Here is a 20,785-nt window from a genome sequence, read left to right as displayed (position 1 = left end):
GCCTAGCGGCTTTGAGACACAACTATGGTATTGGATGGGCGGTACTACCCTAGAGGATTCGCATCGGGACGCCCACGGCCATCCTCAGTTACAGTTTTTGTCCCCTCTCTTTATAACAAATAAACTTCTCTGTTACATTCACCGCAACTCTGGGTTTTGATTGCTCTTTTTCCAGTTTGGACACCCACTGTTTACCCTCGGACACGTCGTTACCTTCTTGCTGCACGACTGTCTGATCTCCTCCACCTCATCGTCTTTGCTCTCAATGTCCTTGGAATGAGTGTGACGCAGACGCTCCATCTCCATTTCCAGACGTAGCTTGGCCTGAAAGAGAAACACTGACGTTGTACACTTTGCTCTCCTCTGTCTTAAAGTAAGCCGTAGCTAGTTTCCCACCTTATTTCTATGTTTAATTCATAGATGTGTATATGCCAATAATGCGGTAAAGCAAGTGCAATACCGACCCCGCTGCTCTGATTCTCCGGCCAAACTCACGCTCCATCCTCGTGAACAAGACCCCGAGTTACTACGGACGCATTCCCTACCTGGAGTAGGCAATCCATCGGTTTCCTACTGAGAACCATGGCCTCAGATTTAGAAGTGCTAATCCTCATCCCGACCGCTTCACACTCGACTGCGAAACGCTCCAGTGAGAGTTGGAGGTCACAGACAGAAGATGCCATCAGGACCACATCATCTTCAAAAAGCAGCGATGAAATCCGCAGACCCCCGAACTGTAGATCCTCCTCCCCCGACTACGCCTCGATATCCTGTCCATGAAGACCACAAACCCTGGCAAAGGCCAACCCCCACCAGAAACGCCTCAGACTTCCACTGCTGAGCAGCCAAACACAGCTCTCGCTTTGGGTGTATAGGGATTGGACGGCTACACCCACAGCCGTTGCCAGGTCTACTTTGTGTTTGTGTTTTCTCAATTTAGATAAATAGTATATTAAAAAAGTGTAGTATGGATAATGTCTTTGTTCAGTGATAGGGTCAGGATGTGACACACACGCATGCACTCACACACATGGCTATGCGGCATGGGGCCACAGGGTTTTGTGGAGAGTGGATGTATCTTTTCATTCCTTACAACGTAACTGTAAATGAATGTTAGATTTTGGTGAATCAGCTCTTCATTCTTGCTTTTCTCTGTATTTGATGATATTTTTGATTGCAAAGCAATAGCACTAGCCGATAATATTACATAATATTTCTTAATGGAAGATAACAAAGCATTATGTTTTATTGGAAACATGATCAGATCCTATTTGTTTTACCAACAGGATCTTTTCCCTCTCTCATTTAGTTCTCTAAAAAGTAAATGAAAGTGAAATATTCATAACCTGCTCACACCACACCCAGCACCAGTAACAGGACATTGTGTAAGTGTTTGTGTGTTACTTAGAGAAAACCGTGTCACTGTGGGTGTCAGCTTGCTATCAAATAGAGGCCAAGTGGATCCTCGCGTTGCCATTTTGGGGTAAAATCTTCCTTCACAGCAGCAGTACTGGTAGTTTGCTTATAATACCGTTGCATGAAATTTATGCTGTTTAAAGTCGTTGGTGTTTGCGGACAAATCCATAGAGACTTATCACCAACATTGCAGGTATTGTCAGTTCTATGGAGCCTTACAGCCTCTTCTGGCTTTCACAGCACCATCCCACACAGCTCAGCCGCACTGCACTACTTTTGAACAAACCCCTTGTGTTAAAACCACTGTCCTCTACCTGCTAGACAACAGGCTACAGTCTAGCTGCTAAGCATTCTGAGCATTGAGCAGCTATGGAGACAGACATTTGCCTCAGGGGCTGGTGGAGAACCAGTGGGGTGAAAAGGACATTCATCGGATGGACACCAGCATCACTACATTAGAATGCTTGTGTATGTTACTTGTTAGTCTGCCTGAGGTTTCGTCAGGTTTTTTTTTTGCAATCCAAGCTGAACCTTTTCCTGCGCTTTGTCTGTACCTGCTCCAACATCTGGATGGTACCGGCCTGCTCGTCCAGTTCCTCCTCCTGGTCCTTCAGCTTGGCCTCAATGTCCCGAAGTTGCTTTCTCACCTGAATAATATAATACAGTACAATGGAAAAAGTATGAAAAAGGATAGTACCAATCAAAAGATTGGACACATTTTATCCTTGAATTCAATGAGAAACTGCTGTAGCAGTGAAAGTACAAAGAGCTTACTAGCACACACGCAGCAGTAAATACAATAACACAACAGGGGAATAATACTAAAGAGAGAAAGAAGACCTTCGTCTGCGATGCTTCATCCTTGGATTCTTGGGAGTTGAGGTCCTGCAGCTCAGCCTCCAGCTGGTCCAGCTTCAGGTTGACTGCACAGACCTCCAGGTCCTTGTCCTGAAGGACAGACAGTTACAGCCAGAACAGAAAGAGTGATAGTTGAGACAGGGACAAGGGACATGACGAGGGAACAATTACTAACTCAGCTCAGCAGTGAGCTTCAATATGCACACGAAACATATTTCCAGAACTTAAACATTACAAACTCGTGCTATGGGGCCGCCCCCAAACCTTGTTTCATGGAAGTAACCAAGATACATACGTGTCCAAAGGCCATTCACTTACAAGACAGTGTGTACAATTTTCCACAAGGTATGCAGGTGATCATAATTCAGCTCTCTGAAAAGTTCATTTAATATGACTTATGAAGCACTTGTGATGAAAGTTAACCATTATTGCAGTTTAGACCTACAACCAAACAGATCATGCCATGCTCCAGCTCTTATATGTTTTGGACAGATTATGTATTTCACATCATCTGTTTTTAAGCTCCATGTATAATATATAATTGTATAATACAATTTGCTCCCTCTGATAGATGGATGGATTACTCTTTAGTTCAACATCAAGAGGCTCATCTTTAGCACAGAAGAAGTGACTGATCTGTGAGAGCTCACTAACAGGAAGACTACTGTGAGCAATGCCATCTAAATATGGACCTTGTACCAAGGTAGTTCATATTTCAAAACTGAGAAGCTACCACAGTTACTTTACGTGTGGTATTTTCAGTGTTATTGGGTAGACCGGTGAAAGGTGGCCCATACACAGGCCCGTCGCGACAGGACAGGCAAACCAAGCAATTGCTTGGGGCCCCGAGCTGGCCAGGGGCCTCAAGACAACGACTGGTTAAGAGTCAAATCCAACGACAAACTGTGTGAGCGCCCCTTTGACCACACTGGTGGGATGCGTCACAACCACCGGGAGTTTTTTGCGCGTCATTGACTTAGGAGGCTGTGATTGGAAAACGGAACTGGAGCTGTCACGGTCGGGACAAATCAAAAATGCCCATAATTCGGGATGTCCCGCTTAATACGGGACAGTTAGCAACCCTAGCCCACTTACTTCAATTGAGCGCGATGTTCGCCAGTCTTTGGACATGGAGGACATTGTGATTGCCTTTGCACAAAACAAGGCTCGCAAACAGCAGTTTTAGATAATTTGCACATGTTTGTGAGAACTGAAAAATGTGAGTATAAATGTGTGTGTGTGTGTGTGTGTTTTTAAGTATGTTGGATTTAGTTATTGTGCCCTTTTTAATGTATATTTGATTTTATGGTAGTGTGCAAATGTTAAATTGTTAAATGTTCAAATTTCATGCACATTATGTTTATGCACTGTAAACCCTTTTTTATATATACAAAGTGTGGGTGAACTTAAACTTTATGGCTGTGCTGTGGTTCCTGTAGGTTTTGCGTGCGCGCGGCGGGGGCTTGGGGGGGCCTCCATGTCCATTTTGCTTGGGGCCCCCAAATTCCTTCAAACGGCCCTGCCCATACACACTGCTCGTCTGATTTAACTAGAATCCGATAAGCATTAAAAATAACTACACAGGAAGAAATCTTCCCACTGAACGTCGTGTCTACTGATGTAGGTCAGTGGGCATTGGGAATAACCTGAACAAGGTAAAAGTTCCTCACAGTAACTTTAACGTAAAGATAACAATTATTTCAAAACTTTTACCAGTTTTTAATCTGAATTAAGTTCTGAAATGTTGTTAATACATAGCAATATTAAGTTCACTTTATAATAAGAAATTATATTAGGATTGCTAAGATCAGTATGCAATTTGCTGCTTCATTGATCATTGATTTACTTTTTTACAAAAATCTTTTCCTTGTTATGCATTTTCTTTTGGTGCTAGCTTGTTGTAATCGATTCAGTCTTTATCAGCGGATGAAGTGTGTGTTGCTGTCATGGTGATGAATCTGTTGACAAAGGGGCTAATTGGAAAAAAAAGCTACTGAGCTTACATGTCAATACATCCACATTAAAGAAGTGAGCAGGACCTTTACGTTTACTGTCCTACAGCAAATAGAGTAGTGTCCATGTATACTGCTCAATGTTGGAAATCCCATAACGCAATGGGTCACAGTGACACTAAAGCTGTCAGTGAAGACGCAAATCGGGACTAGTAAGCGTCTAAATGTCCATTGAGTGGTGATGTAGTGAAAACTTGTTTGCATAGGGACTAACGAAGGGTAACAAAAAGCTTTTTAAAGGTGATGGTCTGTTTGAAAGGTCCAGGAAAAGGAAGGAGTATACCTTGGATTGGGACTATTTTCTTTAATGATAACAATTTCCTTTCTGTCCCTTGAGAACAGAACGACTGGAAAGTCAATTAATCTTTACCGCTTTTCGCCCTAGGCTGTTATATAATGCTTACATAAGGATTAGAATAATATCGGATTATCATTTTTTAATTTTTGCTTTCATGAGGTGAAATGGTGGCACTTTATTATCATTTGGCATGAAAATAATTAGGATAAAATGGAATTCAAAGACAATCCCATTATCCACACAAAGGTGGGACACCAACCTCCAGTTGCTGACGGAGGCTGAAAGCGTCTCCGGCCAACACGTCTTTCTCTCGGGCCAGTTTCTCCCTCAGGCTCCTCTCCCTCTGCACCTCCTCCTGGGCTCCACTCAGCTCACTGTCAAACCTGAATGCCAGAACACACTCCTGTGATCAACATCTGCTACTCCGGGCACATAAACTCACAGTGGAAAAGTTTGTGGACAAGGGAATCCCTTTTAATGTGCTGAGATGGTCACAAAGACGATCCTACATGTTTTAACTACATCATGCATATTCCTCAACAAAGACACCGCTAAAGGGCATGCCCCTTGAGGGTAGCCACACGCACACACAGACGAGCTAGCAGATGTATAAATGAGCTGGAGACTTGCGTGTTCTCTGTGCACAGCACAGTGCTATAAACAATCTGGAACACACTTCATTTTTTCAATACAGTTATTTTTGTCACGACAGCATCAAAGTGTGTGGTAAGACGGCAGGAGGAGCTAATGCAGCTGCAAGTCATGTGAACCTACACACATATATGTGACAGTATGTGTGTGTGTGCACTGACTTCCTCTGCTTCTTTTCCAGGTCATGGTTGCGGCTCTGCTGGCCCTCCAGGTGAAGTTTGGTGTCCTGCAGTTCAGCTGTTGCGCGCTGGGCTTTCTTCTTCAGCTGCTGGATGTTTCTCTGGTACTCCTCGTTATCGGCCTGCAGGTCGCTGATCTGCACAAACGCACATTTGCAACTGATCAGGCGTGTTGCAAGGCCTGTTGCTGAGAATTGCCAAGGCCATGAAATAAACAAGGCCATGCAATGTGTAACAACTTGAGCGCAAGAAACATAATTAGATTTTAACAGCTTGATAAGTTTAATTGTATTAATATTTCAATTTACAGGATCACATGTTTACCTGTGTGTGGACTGATCAAGGAAACATCCTCCCACCAGTCCACATTCAGATATCAGTAGGTCTATTGGCTGAGAGATACAACTTTCATACATTATGCCTAACTTTAAAGAAGAGCATGTAAGATCTTTTTATCACTAGAACCGTATTTTACCCTCCTTAATTGGCCCTCAACATTCTCCACGCAGTTTCCCTGTCTGCAGCAGCAAAGCAAGATTTAAATATTTACATTGAGTTTTTCTTCTTTGTCAATTGTAGAGTTGTGTGTCTTAAGAAATGACTGCGTGGTGCATTTATTATCACTTCATAATACACTTGATCTCAAAATTTGTATTAGCAGCCTTACCAGATGGTTTCTTGAACTGTCCTTCATAGACTGTGAAACTGATATGGGCGTTCGTTTGAACTTTTGAAAATCGGTTGGCGGGACATATAAAATTTGTGTTGCAATAAAACAGATTTTTTGGTACAGATGTATATGGTACCATAGACAACACTCCCATCATGTAATTGTACAGTACATGATGGGACCAAAGGCGGGAAGTGCACTCACCCTCCTTTCCAGTTGCCGTTTGTTCTGCTGCTCCACCTCCAGCTTGTCATCAGACTCCTGCTGCAGTCTCTTCTTGGTGAATTCAATCTCCCTGATGGCTCGTTCGTACTTCAGCCTCCACTCTCCTCCTGTCACATTAGAATGTTCAGTCCGCTTCACCTTATTGGATCTCAATATGCTTACAGATCTCCCATACCACATGTAACAAAAACAGTATTTGTTACAAATAGTTTGGGATTTAAGTAAAAAATAAATACATGTTGTAAACCAAACCCTGTTGTTGGTGTCAAACTATTTTTGCAAAGGATGATAATTGCATACTAAATATAGAAAATGTACTTGTAGTTTTGATGAAAAATCCATTTACAGGGACCCATATATAGACTTTTTAAACGGCCAAAGATTAAAAAGCTGTATTGTGGAAGCACCCACAAATTTGGATTTCACTGTTCGAGAATCAAGTGGGTAGTTTAGGAAGAATTAAAATGAATTGATTGAAATGAAAAAAGTAGCTTCCCCTCTTGTGTATGTTGTATAATGATATAATTGGATATAGATTATATTTTAAAAGAAGCCTCGTTGTTATCCGGTTGTGTTATTTATATATATATATATATATATATATATATATATATATTCAACCCTATAACATTGCTATCACACAAGATTACGAATGGGTATCGTTTGTTTTTTTCAATGCATTTTCTTCAAAATGAACAATATATTCTATTTTAAGTACACCAACTGCAAAACCCTTGACTTTGAACTACACCTTTAAACTGTTTTCAACTTTAAACTATGAACAATACATTAACAGTCAACAAGAGTTTACAGTACTGACAGTATTGCCCTAAATAGAAGGCTGATGGCTAGCTAGCTACTGTAGCAATACAAACGGTAGGCTATTGTTTGGCTCCGGTTTGCAGAAGCCAACCCTACACAACATGCACTCACAAATTCACACCTGTGTTGAGATCAAAAGGAGGCTGAGTGAGACCCCCACCAAGTAGAAAGTGGTTAGGGGCCAATAATGAGGATTTCAATATTCAGCATCGTGGTTCAGATGTTTCGCCTTTAAGTGATCAACTAACCATTTCAAATTAGTTTTGTATGATGTACGAGTACATCCACTGGTGAATTACTCTGCTGCCTCCATCCAAGTCTATAAAATACTAAAATAAAGCAGAACACCCTCACATATTGAAAGTCAACACCATTACAATTGTATCACAGTGCCATTTCACAGGAGACGCAACTCTACTCCGCCACAATGCAACGTGGACACACTTAATCAATCCAATCCTGTCTTTTTAAACTGTGCCTGACACAAAAACAGCTGGCAGCCTGGCTGCAGGGCGTCTGGAACTGGACCCACTTGTAGCTGATCGATTAATAATGTACTCCTTCACATCCCCTGCTTCTTGGCTTTTGTCAAAGCATCGATTGAACACCACCCCCTAAAGTTCCTGCAGCGCCATTGAACACTGCAGTACGACAAGGAATTACTTCTTCTGTAACGTGTGTGTATTTACTCTCAGTGGTGTGCGTTGTGGATGACGTCCTGTTGTCTCATTGTTTGCTAAATAAACATACTGTTTACAGGTGGGGGCGTGGGTGCTGATAGACGGATGGTCACCGCCATTTTCCCCCAACAATTTTGAGTGTCATGGCAAAGGCTGTGAATACTTATGTACATGTTATGTTTTCGTTCTTTATTTTTTAACTTTATTTTCGTACTTTTATTTTCGTTTCGTTCTTTATTTTTAACTGCAAAAAACTGTTTTCACTTTGTCATTATGGGTTGTTGTGTGTAGAATGTGAGGAAAATAATGAATTTAACATGTAATGTAACATAACAAAATGTGGAAAAAGTGAAGCGCTGTGAATACTTTCCGGATGCACTGTATATTTAGTTTGTTTAATAAGGGAACAAGGTAAGGTAACTTTAAATGACTTTTGTTGTGTGAGTGTGATCACTTTATCTTTCAGTCGTTTAATGCATTTGTTTACTGACAGAAAAATAATTAATCAGCATTAGTAGTAAAGTAGCCTGCTTACAGTTCTGCTTTTGTCTGTTTAATATAACTATGGTGACTATTTGTATTATTATGAGTAAGTAACTTTTATGAGTAAGAGACATTAATATCAGAATCACTGTTATGTAGATGACATGGTGTCTGACCTGTATTGTCATCTTCCATCTCTCCGTTGAGTTCAGACGCTCGGATGAGTCGAGCCTCCATCACCTCCATCTCCATGGACTCCATCTGTTTATTCATGCTGTCAAACTTGGCCTGATGGATGAGAGGGAGGAAACGGTTTCCATGACCACACAAACACACGTATGCCTCCAGAGATTAACTGCAAGTCCTGCAGGGTTTTGCAAGTCTGTTTCCTTGAATAGAGGGGCATTAAACAGCCTGAAGAGTCAGGGGCCAACAGATGGGGGAAATGTCTCCTGCTTACAATGGTACTATTCCATTCCGGTGCAACATCATTCCCAACATACATGAACCACTCACTCACTCTCACACACACACAAACAGGAGGGGAATAACACCCATCCCACATGTATGTATGAGCTGCCCCATCCACATGGCTATGTGAACAATCACTGGAAAAATAATCAAATCCCCCTCCCCATAAAAACCCACAATGTCAAACAGTGACAAAATGAATGGAGAGAGCTGGGAGAGAGCAGTTTTGGAGAAATGGCCTGAAAATATAATTTCACAATTACAGTCATCACTCATCACTGTGACTGTGTGTGTGTGAGTGTGTGTGAGAGAGACAGGCAGAGGGGGCAGGAGAAGAGAGAGCTGGTGGAGCAGTTTGTAGAAACGAACGCATGGGGAGCTTCATTGTTGCGGTTGTCAAGGAAACGCTGGCTGCCCTGCTGTTTGGGTAGAAAATGTATTTAGTGAATTTAAGAGCTAGGTCGTTTTAAGTCGTCTTAATACTGCCTGCCATGTATGCAGTCTGTCCAAAGGGTTGATGGCTGCTATAATCATTCCCTACACACATAATAGCTGTAAAGCGATCTCTTTAGCACGACTGCACTTTAAATTAGGGGGATCAAATCTACAGTACTCTGCAAGAACAGATTGTACCATTGAGCGGAAGCAATTTCGCACCTAGAGGTAGTCTGGAAATTTTGAAGCAAAGGGGCGATAATAGGCTTTGAACCACATACGGCGTTGTGCGCTTGAATGCCCCGACATTAAACTAACTAATTAAAGGGCATATATTTACAAAACAGGATGATGTTGTTTGAAGGTGACAGATGAATATGGACAGTAAGGTTTAACAGCACAGCCAGCTGTGTTTTCCTGCAGGCTCACTGCTGAGCAACACAAACCTGTAGGGGATCATTTGAACTTGCACATATAAAGAATACTAGGGTTTTTTTGTCAGGGGGGGGCTCCTGTGTCCCACCAGCTTGGAAAACCTGGACTGAAATCTTCAATTTGACCAAAGTGGAACACTGTATTCCTCTGAGACCTTGCTACAGTTCAGTGAACTATGTGTTAGGATCTCTAAGGTCTTTAATTATTACTGGGGTCGACGTGGCGCAGGGGTAGAGAGGGTGCGCTGGGAACTGCAAGGTTGGCGGTTCGAGCCGCGGCTGCTCCATGTCCCATGTCAAAGTGCCCCTGAGCGAAATATCTAACCCCTAATTGCTCCCCCAAGCATAAATATAAAAGCCATGGGTTAAAAATGTAAGTTGCTTTGGATAAAAGCATCAGCTAAAATTAAGTGTCTTTACAAAACGCAATGATGAAATCTTCCAACGTTAATACTCAAATAAACGATACATACTCTCAAAAGGACAGCAGGGTTGGCTAATAGTTCGGCTCTTGAATAATCCAAGTTGATGTGCTGACGTTAAGTTTATAGATACATGAGCAGATATTAAAACTACTTTTTCCAATGTGCATCAAAAGGAAACATCAGCATGAAGTGGCAGAATGTAGAAAACACTTTTAGTTTACGGCTAAAAGCTAATTGTAAGTATTATCCGTATCTATTTGCCATCACAATAAGGCAGTTCCATTTTCATTTGCCTTAATGGAACTGTGCTTGGGAGAAAGCGCTGAGTCAGATCGTTAATGGACACGGTGAGGCATTACTCCCATGGCGTGTGACAGATTTAATCCAAGCTCAGTTTAACAGTTTAACGGGGCAGCATGTGAACCAAACCCGACTCGATTGTAGTCACATGTGACTTGTGTGACGGCCGCTTGTGTGACTTCACAAGCGGCCGTCTTCTGTGGGTGTGTGTATGTGTATGTCTACCTGCAGGTCCTTCATGTCCTTCTCCAGGCGGAGTCTCTCTGAAGTTTCCGACTCCAGCAGCTGGGAGGCTGACTCCCCGGTGTTGCGCTCATCAGCCAGCTCTGATGACAGCTCTGAGATCTGATGCAGCGCGTCAACACAAACACACACACAGCACATATCAGGCACCTTTATGCTTTATGTTACATATGCATGTGTAGCTTGGAGGCTATATTATCTAGTAGAATAAAATGTACTGTTGTTCTAACTCTAGCAGACTGCTCTTCGTCAGAATCATATTTCTTGATGAAAGATTCATAAGTCTTTACATTTTGTTCTCAGCATTCTAAGGTGCTTCTTGACAATGAACCCTGCTAAGTTCATGCGTCCATCTGTTACTGTGCGTTTACCCGGCTCTCAAGGCGGTCGCTGTTGAGTCTCATCTCGTTCCTCTCTTTCTCCACCTTCTCCAGCTTCTGCTTCAGCAGCTGGATCTCTTCCTGAGAGGGAAGTTAATGACATAGAGACATGTTTGTGAGGATATAGCAGCTGGAGTGAATTAATCAACACATAAATTCATTATACTCATCAGCGTTATCTCATTTTTGCCTAATTGTAGGGGTGTGCTTATGAGTATTTTCCTCGTGCACATCCTCTGACATTTATTTTATGGATCCGACAGAGTTTAATGGATTAAATGTCATTATCAAACCACATTAATTGTAAATATTGCAATAAAATTAGTGATTATATTTGTCTGTAGTTGTTGAGGTGCCTGTATAGTCGTATTTAATCTGAATCTGGTCAATAAGAAAATCCAATCTGTTTGGAAGAAAAAGAGTGTTCTATTTCAATGTGAATTAGCGAATGGATAAAATACATCTTTCCTATTAATATGCACAATGCAAAATAGCCCCTCTAATGCAAGAGTACGTTGCCAGTTAAACACATTCTCACTCACAACTCATGATAGCAGCGCCTGGTCAGTGACCTAGACTTCAAAGTATGGCACTCTAGGTCGCTTTATTCGTTACATATAGTCCATCTTCAAAATAAACTTCTGTATACACAGGAAGATAGGTTTAGTCAACAGAACGCAGTTTGGCCCGTCCACCATCCCTCCCACCACAAATGTAGCCCTATTAGCTTAGCATAACATATTGTTGTCTGAGAGGGATCCCTCCTCTGACGTTTTCCCTGCGGTTTATTCCCTTTTTTCCACATCGAAGGGTTTTCATTTTTTGAGTTTTTCCTGTGCTGATGTGAGGGTTTCGGGACAGAGGATGTCACATCCGTGCAGACTGTACAGACTTAAATTTTAATTGAACTAAATTGTAGTATGGGAGAGAATTCTCGTTCACACATCCACTGTGCTAAACGCTCTTCTGCGCGTGCGTGCGTGTGTGTGTGTGTGTGTACTTACGTCTTTGCCTCGGATTTGTTCCTCAGTGAGCTGCACCTCTATCAGAGGTCTGACGTTGGTGAAGAGCTTCCACCATGGCCAGCCTTTGACGCCCCGATTCTTCTTTATGTTCTTCTGGATGCAGCGGATGGCCAGATCCTGGATCTGTCAACACATGCCACAACACAAGGACTAATCAGAACTGTAGAGAGGATTTGTAGTCTGCATTTACTACTCATTCGCCAATGTGTGTTTAGAAAAACAGGGAGGTAGTGTCCTCAGTGTGATATCATACACTTCTTTACTACTTGCCAGAATCACATGAAGCCACATAGCCCTGTTTTGAATGAAAGAAATCGATTCATTTGGAAAAGTCAATTCTGAAATGGATGCAGGACTTCATGAATCCCAAAGCGGTACATCCATCTTTCTATGTTCTGGACTTTATCTGGGTAACAGTCCCCTCCCCAGTTGAACAGAACCTCCACAGCAAAAAGCTTTTTGTTTTGAAGGAGCATTGGTTCTTCAGCAACCTCACTACCACTACGCGAAGCTCACGACTCCAGGGGCGTCGGAACGTCTATGTCCTGTGAAAGGGCTCCCACTGTTCTTTACAGGGCTGTTGGTGGTGCTGTAGCTGGTGTGACAAACAGGGATCTTGTCAAATCAAATATGAATATGAATACCCTACTCTGTGTGGAAGTCGGGTTTAAAAGACATGCCGTCTTCGGCTATAACACTGGCCCAAACATGCTAACCAGTTTAGCATTATTCTAGTTTAAAACTAGTCATTATGTAATGTCCTCCTCCCTGCATGTGCCACAATGTGATGTAACATGAAGTGCGCTCACAGAGTTTCCACGTCATAACTGAGAGTAGGCTGCTCAGAGTACTCTGCCCCACAGGCTACTCTTTGAGTGTTAGTATGATTTATCAGGACATTATCCATGTGATTTCCATGACTCAAAATTGGTCAACAGTTCCCAGGATGTGTGGGAACCTGAGGACATTGAAAACTTCTCTGTTCAGAACACAAAATAGTGAGACACTGAGCCAGTAAAGTAGTAAAGCCACAACAGTTTGCCTTGCAACAGAAAAAGGATAATCAAATGAAGAAGGTATCCCATTGGTAGGCCAGACGCCTACCAATGGGATACCTTCTTCATCTGAGAGTAACATCGGGACGTGTAAAAGCTATAGGGGCCAAACAGATTTTGAGAAGATTTGGTTTAAACTTATCTTTAAATTAAATATCGCCTCCTGGACTAAATTGTGAATAGAGCTTTTAGTTGATATATTGGAACATGGAGAGTGCTTACTGTATGTTAGAATGTTCACTCATAGATATGTGGGAGGTGAATCCGATTTGAATGTTTGAGCTAACCAAATCTAGCACTGTCTAATGTCTACCACAAATGAAAATCCTGATGGTTTTTTGAAGTAGACTCTACAAAACAGCCAGTCTTTTTCTTCAACAGAGGAGACAGAGGAAACAGTTAGCCGGCACTCCGCAGCCCTCTATGAACACATGTTTAAAAAGCATCAGCAGTTTTCTCCTTTAGCTAATGGCTCCATCTCAGACAGACTGAAAACGGTTCCTGCTCAAATAAAACCATCAATGTTCCACTGGCAGCTTGTTAAAGCGAACAGCAGCTAAGCTGGCGTGACTGGAGGTCCTGATCACACAAACGTTACTTTTTTAACATGATGACCCTGAGCATTATTTGAGAAATGTTCAAAGAACTGGAGAATTCCGTTTCCATTTTCAGATTAGGAAATGGGAATAACTTGCAGGAAGAAGCAGAAGGAAAAGCAGCCTGACGAATGCTGATCACCCCGCAAACCTCTAAAGTAATTGGTAAAGAAGGTGACTGACATGACAACAGAATAAAAAAAAGTCTTATCAATACGACTACGACTCCAAAGTAAATCCAGAACAAACATAGACTAAAAAGTCACAAAATCCGAGCCGTGTACTCAGTGCTGGACCACATCACTCTAACAGGGACACTTGCTACTTAACATAGATTATTGATAGCTGTATACATTATGGATTCATGACTATAATGTTAATAATGTTAACGTAATGGTGATCCCTGATACAATAAAAATGCAATAATACATGTTTCTAGATGTTAACTTGCATGTTATGATGTTAAGGTCATGATGGGTAACTTGATTTTATATAACAATTCAAATCAAATGTTCAACCAAACCGCTTTGGTTTCTAGTTAATTTGATTACATTCATAAAAAAAAAATATATTTTTTATATATATAAAAAAATATGAGGTGGGGGAAGGTGCTGGGGGGGGTCTGTGTTTAGGCAGCTATTTAATTAGGCTCATTGTTGATTGGCTGGAAGAGAAATCCCCCATGCTCCTTTAATCTCAACTGTTCCCCATGAATGTCAAGGAGATAGAGTAGAGGCAGGCTGCAGGCAGAGGATCTCTTCTATTTGTCTATCCCCCCCTCACTCACTCCCTGGAGTGCTTTAAACGCTGCTGTTGGAAGGAAACAGCGTTCCCCCGAGCAGGAATAATAGGAACTAGATGGAGGAACACACAAATCGATTTTGGGTTGTGGCAATATGAAGAGCAGGAGCTCATTGAAGTCTCCCTTTGTGAGTACATAGACGTTTGAGTGAGGACAAAACCAACGAAAGCTTTAATCCAAACCAGAGATTGAACGGGATAGAATGGGAGTGGAGAGATACCACTGATTTGGTACCCAGTGGGTTTGAGATCTGCTATGACTATCTGGGAAGAGTTCCTTATAAATGAGGCTTAAAAGTTCTAATTTGATTTGATATAGATTTAGCAGCCAGGATTCAGCAATGTTTTCAACTCGTCAGCCTCAACGCACACACACAAAAAGTTAATTTTGCTGCATAGTCAATGTCCCTCTTTGGGTTGAAACATGTTTCAACTCACTAAGAAATGTCTGAAGATGCCACGGTGCATACAGAGAACACCTGAACACAGCATAAAGCCCTCACCCACCTCCACAGTGGCCACAGCGGCAGTCATTGTAGGTGGGAAGCCAGCAGACACGTTGCCGCATTAGGGACCTGATGGGCTCTGCTTTAGGGCTTTGAACAACAGATTATATCATGTGACCCATGCCCTGTTCCAGGTCGGGTTGCCATAGGGAGGATATTGTCCCACCAGTTAATGAACATTTGACAAGAGCGGGTGTTATCAATTCCAGTTGGTACTGAAATCTTGAATGTGCAATGAGTGTCGGAAGGCCATGCAGAGCACCTGCACCAAACCAAAGGTTTGCCTCCTTAATGTAGTCAGATTACCTTTCTTGAGTGTGTTAAAGCAGCAGGCAGCAGATTGTACTGTTAATGAATGCCAGTGTTCATATAGCGCATTAGCAACACTGTATCTGAATACAGCTGTGCCAATACAGCAGGAATGATAAGTGGACCAATTACATGTAAAATACAAAACATTCTGTCACTTGACAGAAGATGACCTTCCACACCAGCCATCAGGACTGAAGTGGTTGGAGGAGCCTCTAGGACTGTTGTAGAAGTGTGTGATGGAGCATCAGTCCAATGAAAGCACATGAAGACAAGTGTATCCGTCCTCCTGACTATGAGTGTCCATACGCCCCTGAGTGCCCCTACGCCCCTGTCCCTGACTTGTGGTTAGATATAACGAAGCGCCCGTAAGGTGTGACCATAGGAGCCCCTCTGAGCCCACTGATCTTCCGTGATGAAGGCCCTTACCTTCCTCTTCTTGAAGGCCAGTCTGGACAGGTATCCCCTGCAGGCAGCCTGGAACAGGGAGATGTTCCTCCTGGTCTGAACGTCTCGCTGCTCCTCCAGACGGGACAGAGTTCCCGCTCTGAAGAACACCTGCAGGAGCAAAGGGAGAGTTCAGGCAAGGTAAGGACACAAGTTTTGAGTATTTTAGTATTCTAGTATTTTTCTTTATTAGGCCAAAATAGTTACTATACAAAATACTTGTAACTGAACTGAAGTGTCTCACATTGATAAGATGTCCTGGCTGAAGAGACACAACAAGTTGGTTCACATGTGTCACATAAGTTTTCTGTTGATGCCATCTGTAACTGAACTGAAGTATAAGAACGGCCTTGCCCTGTTGTGGGGGCGGAAAGATATTCTCGGCAGTCTACTGTGCACGTATCTGTTGTGACCTTTTTTTCCTTGCAAGAAAATAAACGGGGAAAGACATATTTGACCCAGAGCCATTCTTATTTTACAATTGTCAGTGCAAAATCTTCACAAAATATCACAATATATATATATATATATATATATTATATATATATAATATATATATATATATTATTTATATATTTGAAATCTTAGATTTTTCAGTTGGAGATTTGATATTTGTGCAAAGGATGATTGACACAACTATTTACTATTATTAATGGCAAGTGTGAAGTGTTTAATGCCGAAGCCACGGTTGGCTGTTGTTATAGAGGTGAAGTGACTCTAGTAGGAGACATGAGTAGATATGCAGTTCCATCTGTACATTTTAGGCTATTTCTAGTTAAGTCATATCATATTTGGCACTGTCGTCCACAATAAAAGATTTACCCTCGTAGTAGAAAGAAAAAGAATAATACTCCCGGAAATTATTATTTATCACATTGAAATGAACATGGTCAATTGTGGTATGGATGTTTTCTCAGAAAAGCTGCATATCCTTTCAAGCGCTGCCAAACAGCCTCAAGGACGCGATCCAGATGTTTTGGGTCCAAGTTTGGGGAGCTGTTATGGCACTGCAGGCCCGCCCTGGAGCAGCCTTTGAAATGCACTGTATTCAGATGAGATGGAGAGGAGGCAACACATCTGGCTGACATGAACGCTGTGCTCCTCAGAGACCGTTTTTTCTGATATTAGGCACAGACGGCCACAAACTCATTGGCACTGAGAGGCATCATCTAGCAGCCCAGGGGAGACACGGCCACACTTCGTGTGTCATCGTGGGTGACAATAATCAGTCCCAAAACAAAGCTAAACTATTTCAATCTGTCCTTTTTTCTGGCTGAATAAAAGGTTATGTGTGGGAGCGGGCACAAGTTGTTGACTAGTCTAAATACCAACATACAAGTTGAATGGATACAAACATTTATTTTAATAAATCGCCGTTCAATCTATTTGTCTCTGTCTTCTTATGGATGGTCATTTCAAATAATCATTTCTTAAAGCAAAATTGGCAGTTTGGTCATTTTCATTTTTCCAAAAGCAATTAAGATCAATGTATTTCATTTTAAATTTATTTTGTGGGGCTTGATGAGGGCTGACATAGAGGGGGATACAGGAGGGATTTCTCTGTGAGGATGGACAGCAGTGTGACAAAATTAACACTGTCACTAAATGTAAAATCAGTTCAAATAAGACCATGATTCATAGTAAGCAGGATAGTGATGGAAAAATGATGACTGCTACTAAAATCAGCAGCAGTTTCAAATAATAGTCAGTCAAATAATAATGATGATAAAAGCAGTAGACAGCACGTTTACTGAAGGCAAAAGTTCCAATTTGAAACTCTTTTCTGAACTTGGAAAAAGTATAGTATAGACTGACACACAGCAACACCAAGGCAAGGTTAAACTGCAGTATCTGCCAAGAAACTTCACTAATTGACAGCTCAAGGCACTCACTGTTCTTTATTCCAAAGACATTCACATATCTAATTAACAAAACCACCATCCTGTCTTTTTCCTTGTGATTAGCTTTATCTCAAAGAGCTGAAGTCTGGCAGTGTCTGACTGCTGCTTGGCAACTTTCATGAATACAGAGAGCCAGGACCATCACAGATCTTTGAGACTTTCTAGGGTTGAAGGTTGTGATTATAACATTAGTCAGTTAAAAGTGAAGGTAAAGTTGAAGCCAGGTAAGTGAAAAGAGTTCAAGGTCAAAGTCAAAATGCTCCATAAAAAGCGTAGCGTTCAGCAAAGACAAAATGGGCTGCTTTCTAATAAAGAGCATTGAGGAGCAGTTGTATAGCTACCATGTAACTACTCTGGTACTTCCTTTCCTTTGTAGTTTCTTTTGTTAAACAGAAATACTTTGCACCATTCAGAATCCTTTTGTATTCACTACTTGATTTCTGTTCACTCAACACGTTGTGCACATATTGAAAGCAGAGCATGAAGGTCAGGTGTTATCTCCTTTGAGTGACATAAAGACGTCAATGTGATGACCCCTGTTACAATTCATGGGTCATTTGCTGTATTTCTGTTTCTGTTATTTTGATTACTTCAAAAGGACTTCATGTTAAGCTCAATGAAACGGAACACTTCCTGCTTGTCTTGGACTGTGCATACTACCGTTAAGCACAACACCGGTTGGCCATGATAATGCTCATCATCAATCCATAATAAAATAATCATATTCAAATATGCAATACCTGTTTGAACTGTAAGCTACATTCAGCAAATGTGTTTCCATTTTTCTCTTTGTTTCTCTGTGTGTCCCTAAAAAGTAACAAAGTGCTGGCATACGTCTGGTTTTGTGTTTTTGTGGTTATATGGATGTAATTAATGGTGCTGTGTGGTTATGCCGGAATTCCTACCACCTATAGCAGTCAACCCTCAACTATAAGGGCTAGATAGAAACGTGACAGATTGTGTGAGTGAGCAGCCAATACCAATGGAGTAATCTGATGTTTTGATGTCCACATGTCCTATTAAAGATATTGATTTATAGACGTACCAAACACTAGATACAATTGCCAAAGAAAAACACAAATAGTGAGATGTCTTTTGACAATGTGATAAATATACGTTATGTAACGGTGCAATATCTGTATTGAAGGCCTTTATCTGCAGTGAATGAAGGCTTGGGCCTGGATTAGAAATATGACAGCATCATGCATGAAGTGTGCATGCTTTGGGATGCCACTCACCCTGCTCAGCCCCATCTGGTAGCTGCTCTTCTCCAGCTCCAAGGACTCCAACAGCTCCTCCACAGCCTGCAAAAAGCAGAACAGGTAGTGAGCAGACAGAGCAACTAAATCAGCCACGGCTGTCCCAGCCTTACCTCTGAGCCGGCGACTTCAAAACGCTGCTGTGTGTGGAAGGTGATCCATTACCGTGTTCTTAACGGACCCAGGAGCTCATTCAGTGAGCGCCCAAGTATGTGCCGGAGTTTTTAATACTCAGTTTTAAAGGATGTAGGCTTGTGACTGCCGATAAGCATGTCTCAAATGGATTTCTATGGGGCTATTCACTCGTTGTATACTGGGAATTCCAAATCAATTCCTCTCTTCTCAAAGTTGGCCATTTTGAGGTTGGATCTTTGAGGTAGCTATCATGTAGCATTGTCATACCACATACCATACAACCGATCAAAGTCGGGACATCTCCCCTCTGCTGCTCTGGGTTTTTGGCCTAGTATATTGTACTGTCACTGGTTGACGTATCTCACTGTGTTCAAGGTTTGGATACATGTCAGGTTCCGCAGAGGTTTGAGCTTGACATGAATGCGCTCATCTCCTCTCTGCTGTGTGCCAGGTTGGTCTGAAAAGCTCTTTGCGGGTACACCATCTGGCGGTGGAGGAACTGACAGAACTGGGCCGTTCTCTCAGACGGGCTCGGATCACCAAAAGGTTTTTTTCAATGAAAGCCCATTTGTTCGTATTATTCCTCCAATTATATGTCCTCCTCTGTCTCGCGCCACCTCCTTTCATCCATCCCCCCCTGCTGTCTCTCTCCTCCACTGTTTGTTCTCTGGCTACCATTAGTTCTCCCTGACTGAGCTCTCAAAGCGCATCTTTGTTCTTGTTTGCCACTTTATTTCAAGCGTGTTGAGAGGAGCGCTTGATTTCACTGATCTGTTTAATGAATCCGGTTAACATCATCTCCGTTCTCTGCAATTCATTTCAATGTACTTTGTTTACTCTATGTGAACTGGCACACACACAGACAAACAGGTAGAAATTGAAGGCACCTTCTGATAAGATATGTTTTGTAAAATAGGTGCAGAAGGAGGTTTTTCCTCTGCTCATAAAGACTAATCGCACCCTTGTGCAGAGCTGCTATACACTGCCTGAGCAGAATCTAGAGAAGGCATTAATCACGGACTCAGGGATGTTCCTAAACTGTTCTGCCTCCTATACAAAGGAATGGAAAGATAATGAGACAAGAAAAGAATTTGGAAAGAGACAAGGGAATGGAAAGCACTGCCGGTAATTAATCAGTACAATAGCCGTATGCTGCCAGCCTGTGCAATCATAATTAATTACACACAAGAGCGCTCTTGGAGCAGGAAGAGGACAGTGGAAAGAGGAGAGGAGGAATAAAGGGAGTCTGTTCACACACCACGATTAGAATGTAGAGGGCAAGCTGAGGAACAATCTGACACAATCGGGTTATGTTTTTTTATTGTAGAGCACAGCCACGTCTGACATGACAAGTTAGCTGACCTATTTGAATCGGACTGTTTTAATTTTCCAACCACTTAACCACAAACTTGTTTTGAAGAAAACTCAGGCAAAAAACGACTTTCAAAGTGACAGATTTTCTTTTTTCACTGCTGTTTCACTGGATTGGGTTCAGGAAGATTTATAAAAGTAACTGATAAATATTAGGTACAGTGCCTGATACGTATTTAAAGAAACATTAAAGCAACAGACTTGAGGTGTTTATTTTATTTTTTTTGTCAGGTTTAGTGGGATTCACCATAAACTAACATAAACAACAAAGCACTAAAAAGCTTATATATGGTAAAACTGCCTGATATACATTGCCTTCCCACATACCCGCCTGAGCACCAAATATCGATTAATCTACTGCTCTAAATAGTCCTAAATAAATACACAATTGCCTCCTG

General features: G+C 41.8%; 1 protein-coding gene across 24 annotated transcripts in view; it reads right to left on the bottom strand.

The window, feature by feature from the left end:
• Positions 1 to 20,785, bottom strand: part of myo18ab (myosin XVIIIA b) — a 104,957-nt gene that overhangs the window by 28,129 nt on the left and 56,043 nt on the right. For all 24 annotated transcript variants that reach the window (XM_040194098.2, XM_078098733.1, XM_078098774.1 and 21 more), the window contains 12 exons: positions 18,861 to 18,926; positions 15,704 to 15,832; positions 11,987 to 12,130; positions 10,974 to 11,063; positions 10,585 to 10,704; positions 8,471 to 8,582; positions 6,289 to 6,416; positions 5,397 to 5,551; positions 4,844 to 4,967; positions 2,257 to 2,364; positions 1,971 to 2,063; positions 214 to 324 (listed from right to left, as the gene is read on the bottom strand). In XM_040194098.2, the coding sequence (XP_040050032.2) occupies positions 214 to 324; positions 1,971 to 2,063; positions 2,257 to 2,364; positions 4,844 to 4,967; positions 5,397 to 5,551; positions 6,289 to 6,416; positions 8,471 to 8,582; positions 10,585 to 10,704; positions 10,974 to 11,063; positions 11,987 to 12,130; positions 15,704 to 15,832; positions 18,861 to 18,926 (1,380 nt within the window). The remainder of the gene's footprint in view (positions 1 to 213; positions 325 to 1,970; positions 2,064 to 2,256; positions 2,365 to 4,843; positions 4,968 to 5,396; positions 5,552 to 6,288; positions 6,417 to 8,470; positions 8,583 to 10,584; positions 10,705 to 10,973; positions 11,064 to 11,986; positions 12,131 to 15,703; positions 15,833 to 18,860; positions 18,927 to 20,785) is intronic.

This window comes from Gasterosteus aculeatus, chromosome 1, assembly GCF_964276395.1.
Source record: "Gasterosteus aculeatus chromosome 1, fGasAcu3.hap1.1, whole genome shotgun sequence".
Classification (NCBI taxonomy): domain Eukaryota; kingdom Metazoa; phylum Chordata; class Actinopteri; order Perciformes; family Gasterosteidae; genus Gasterosteus; species Gasterosteus aculeatus.
This window is presented reverse-complemented; position numbering and strand designations above follow the sequence as displayed.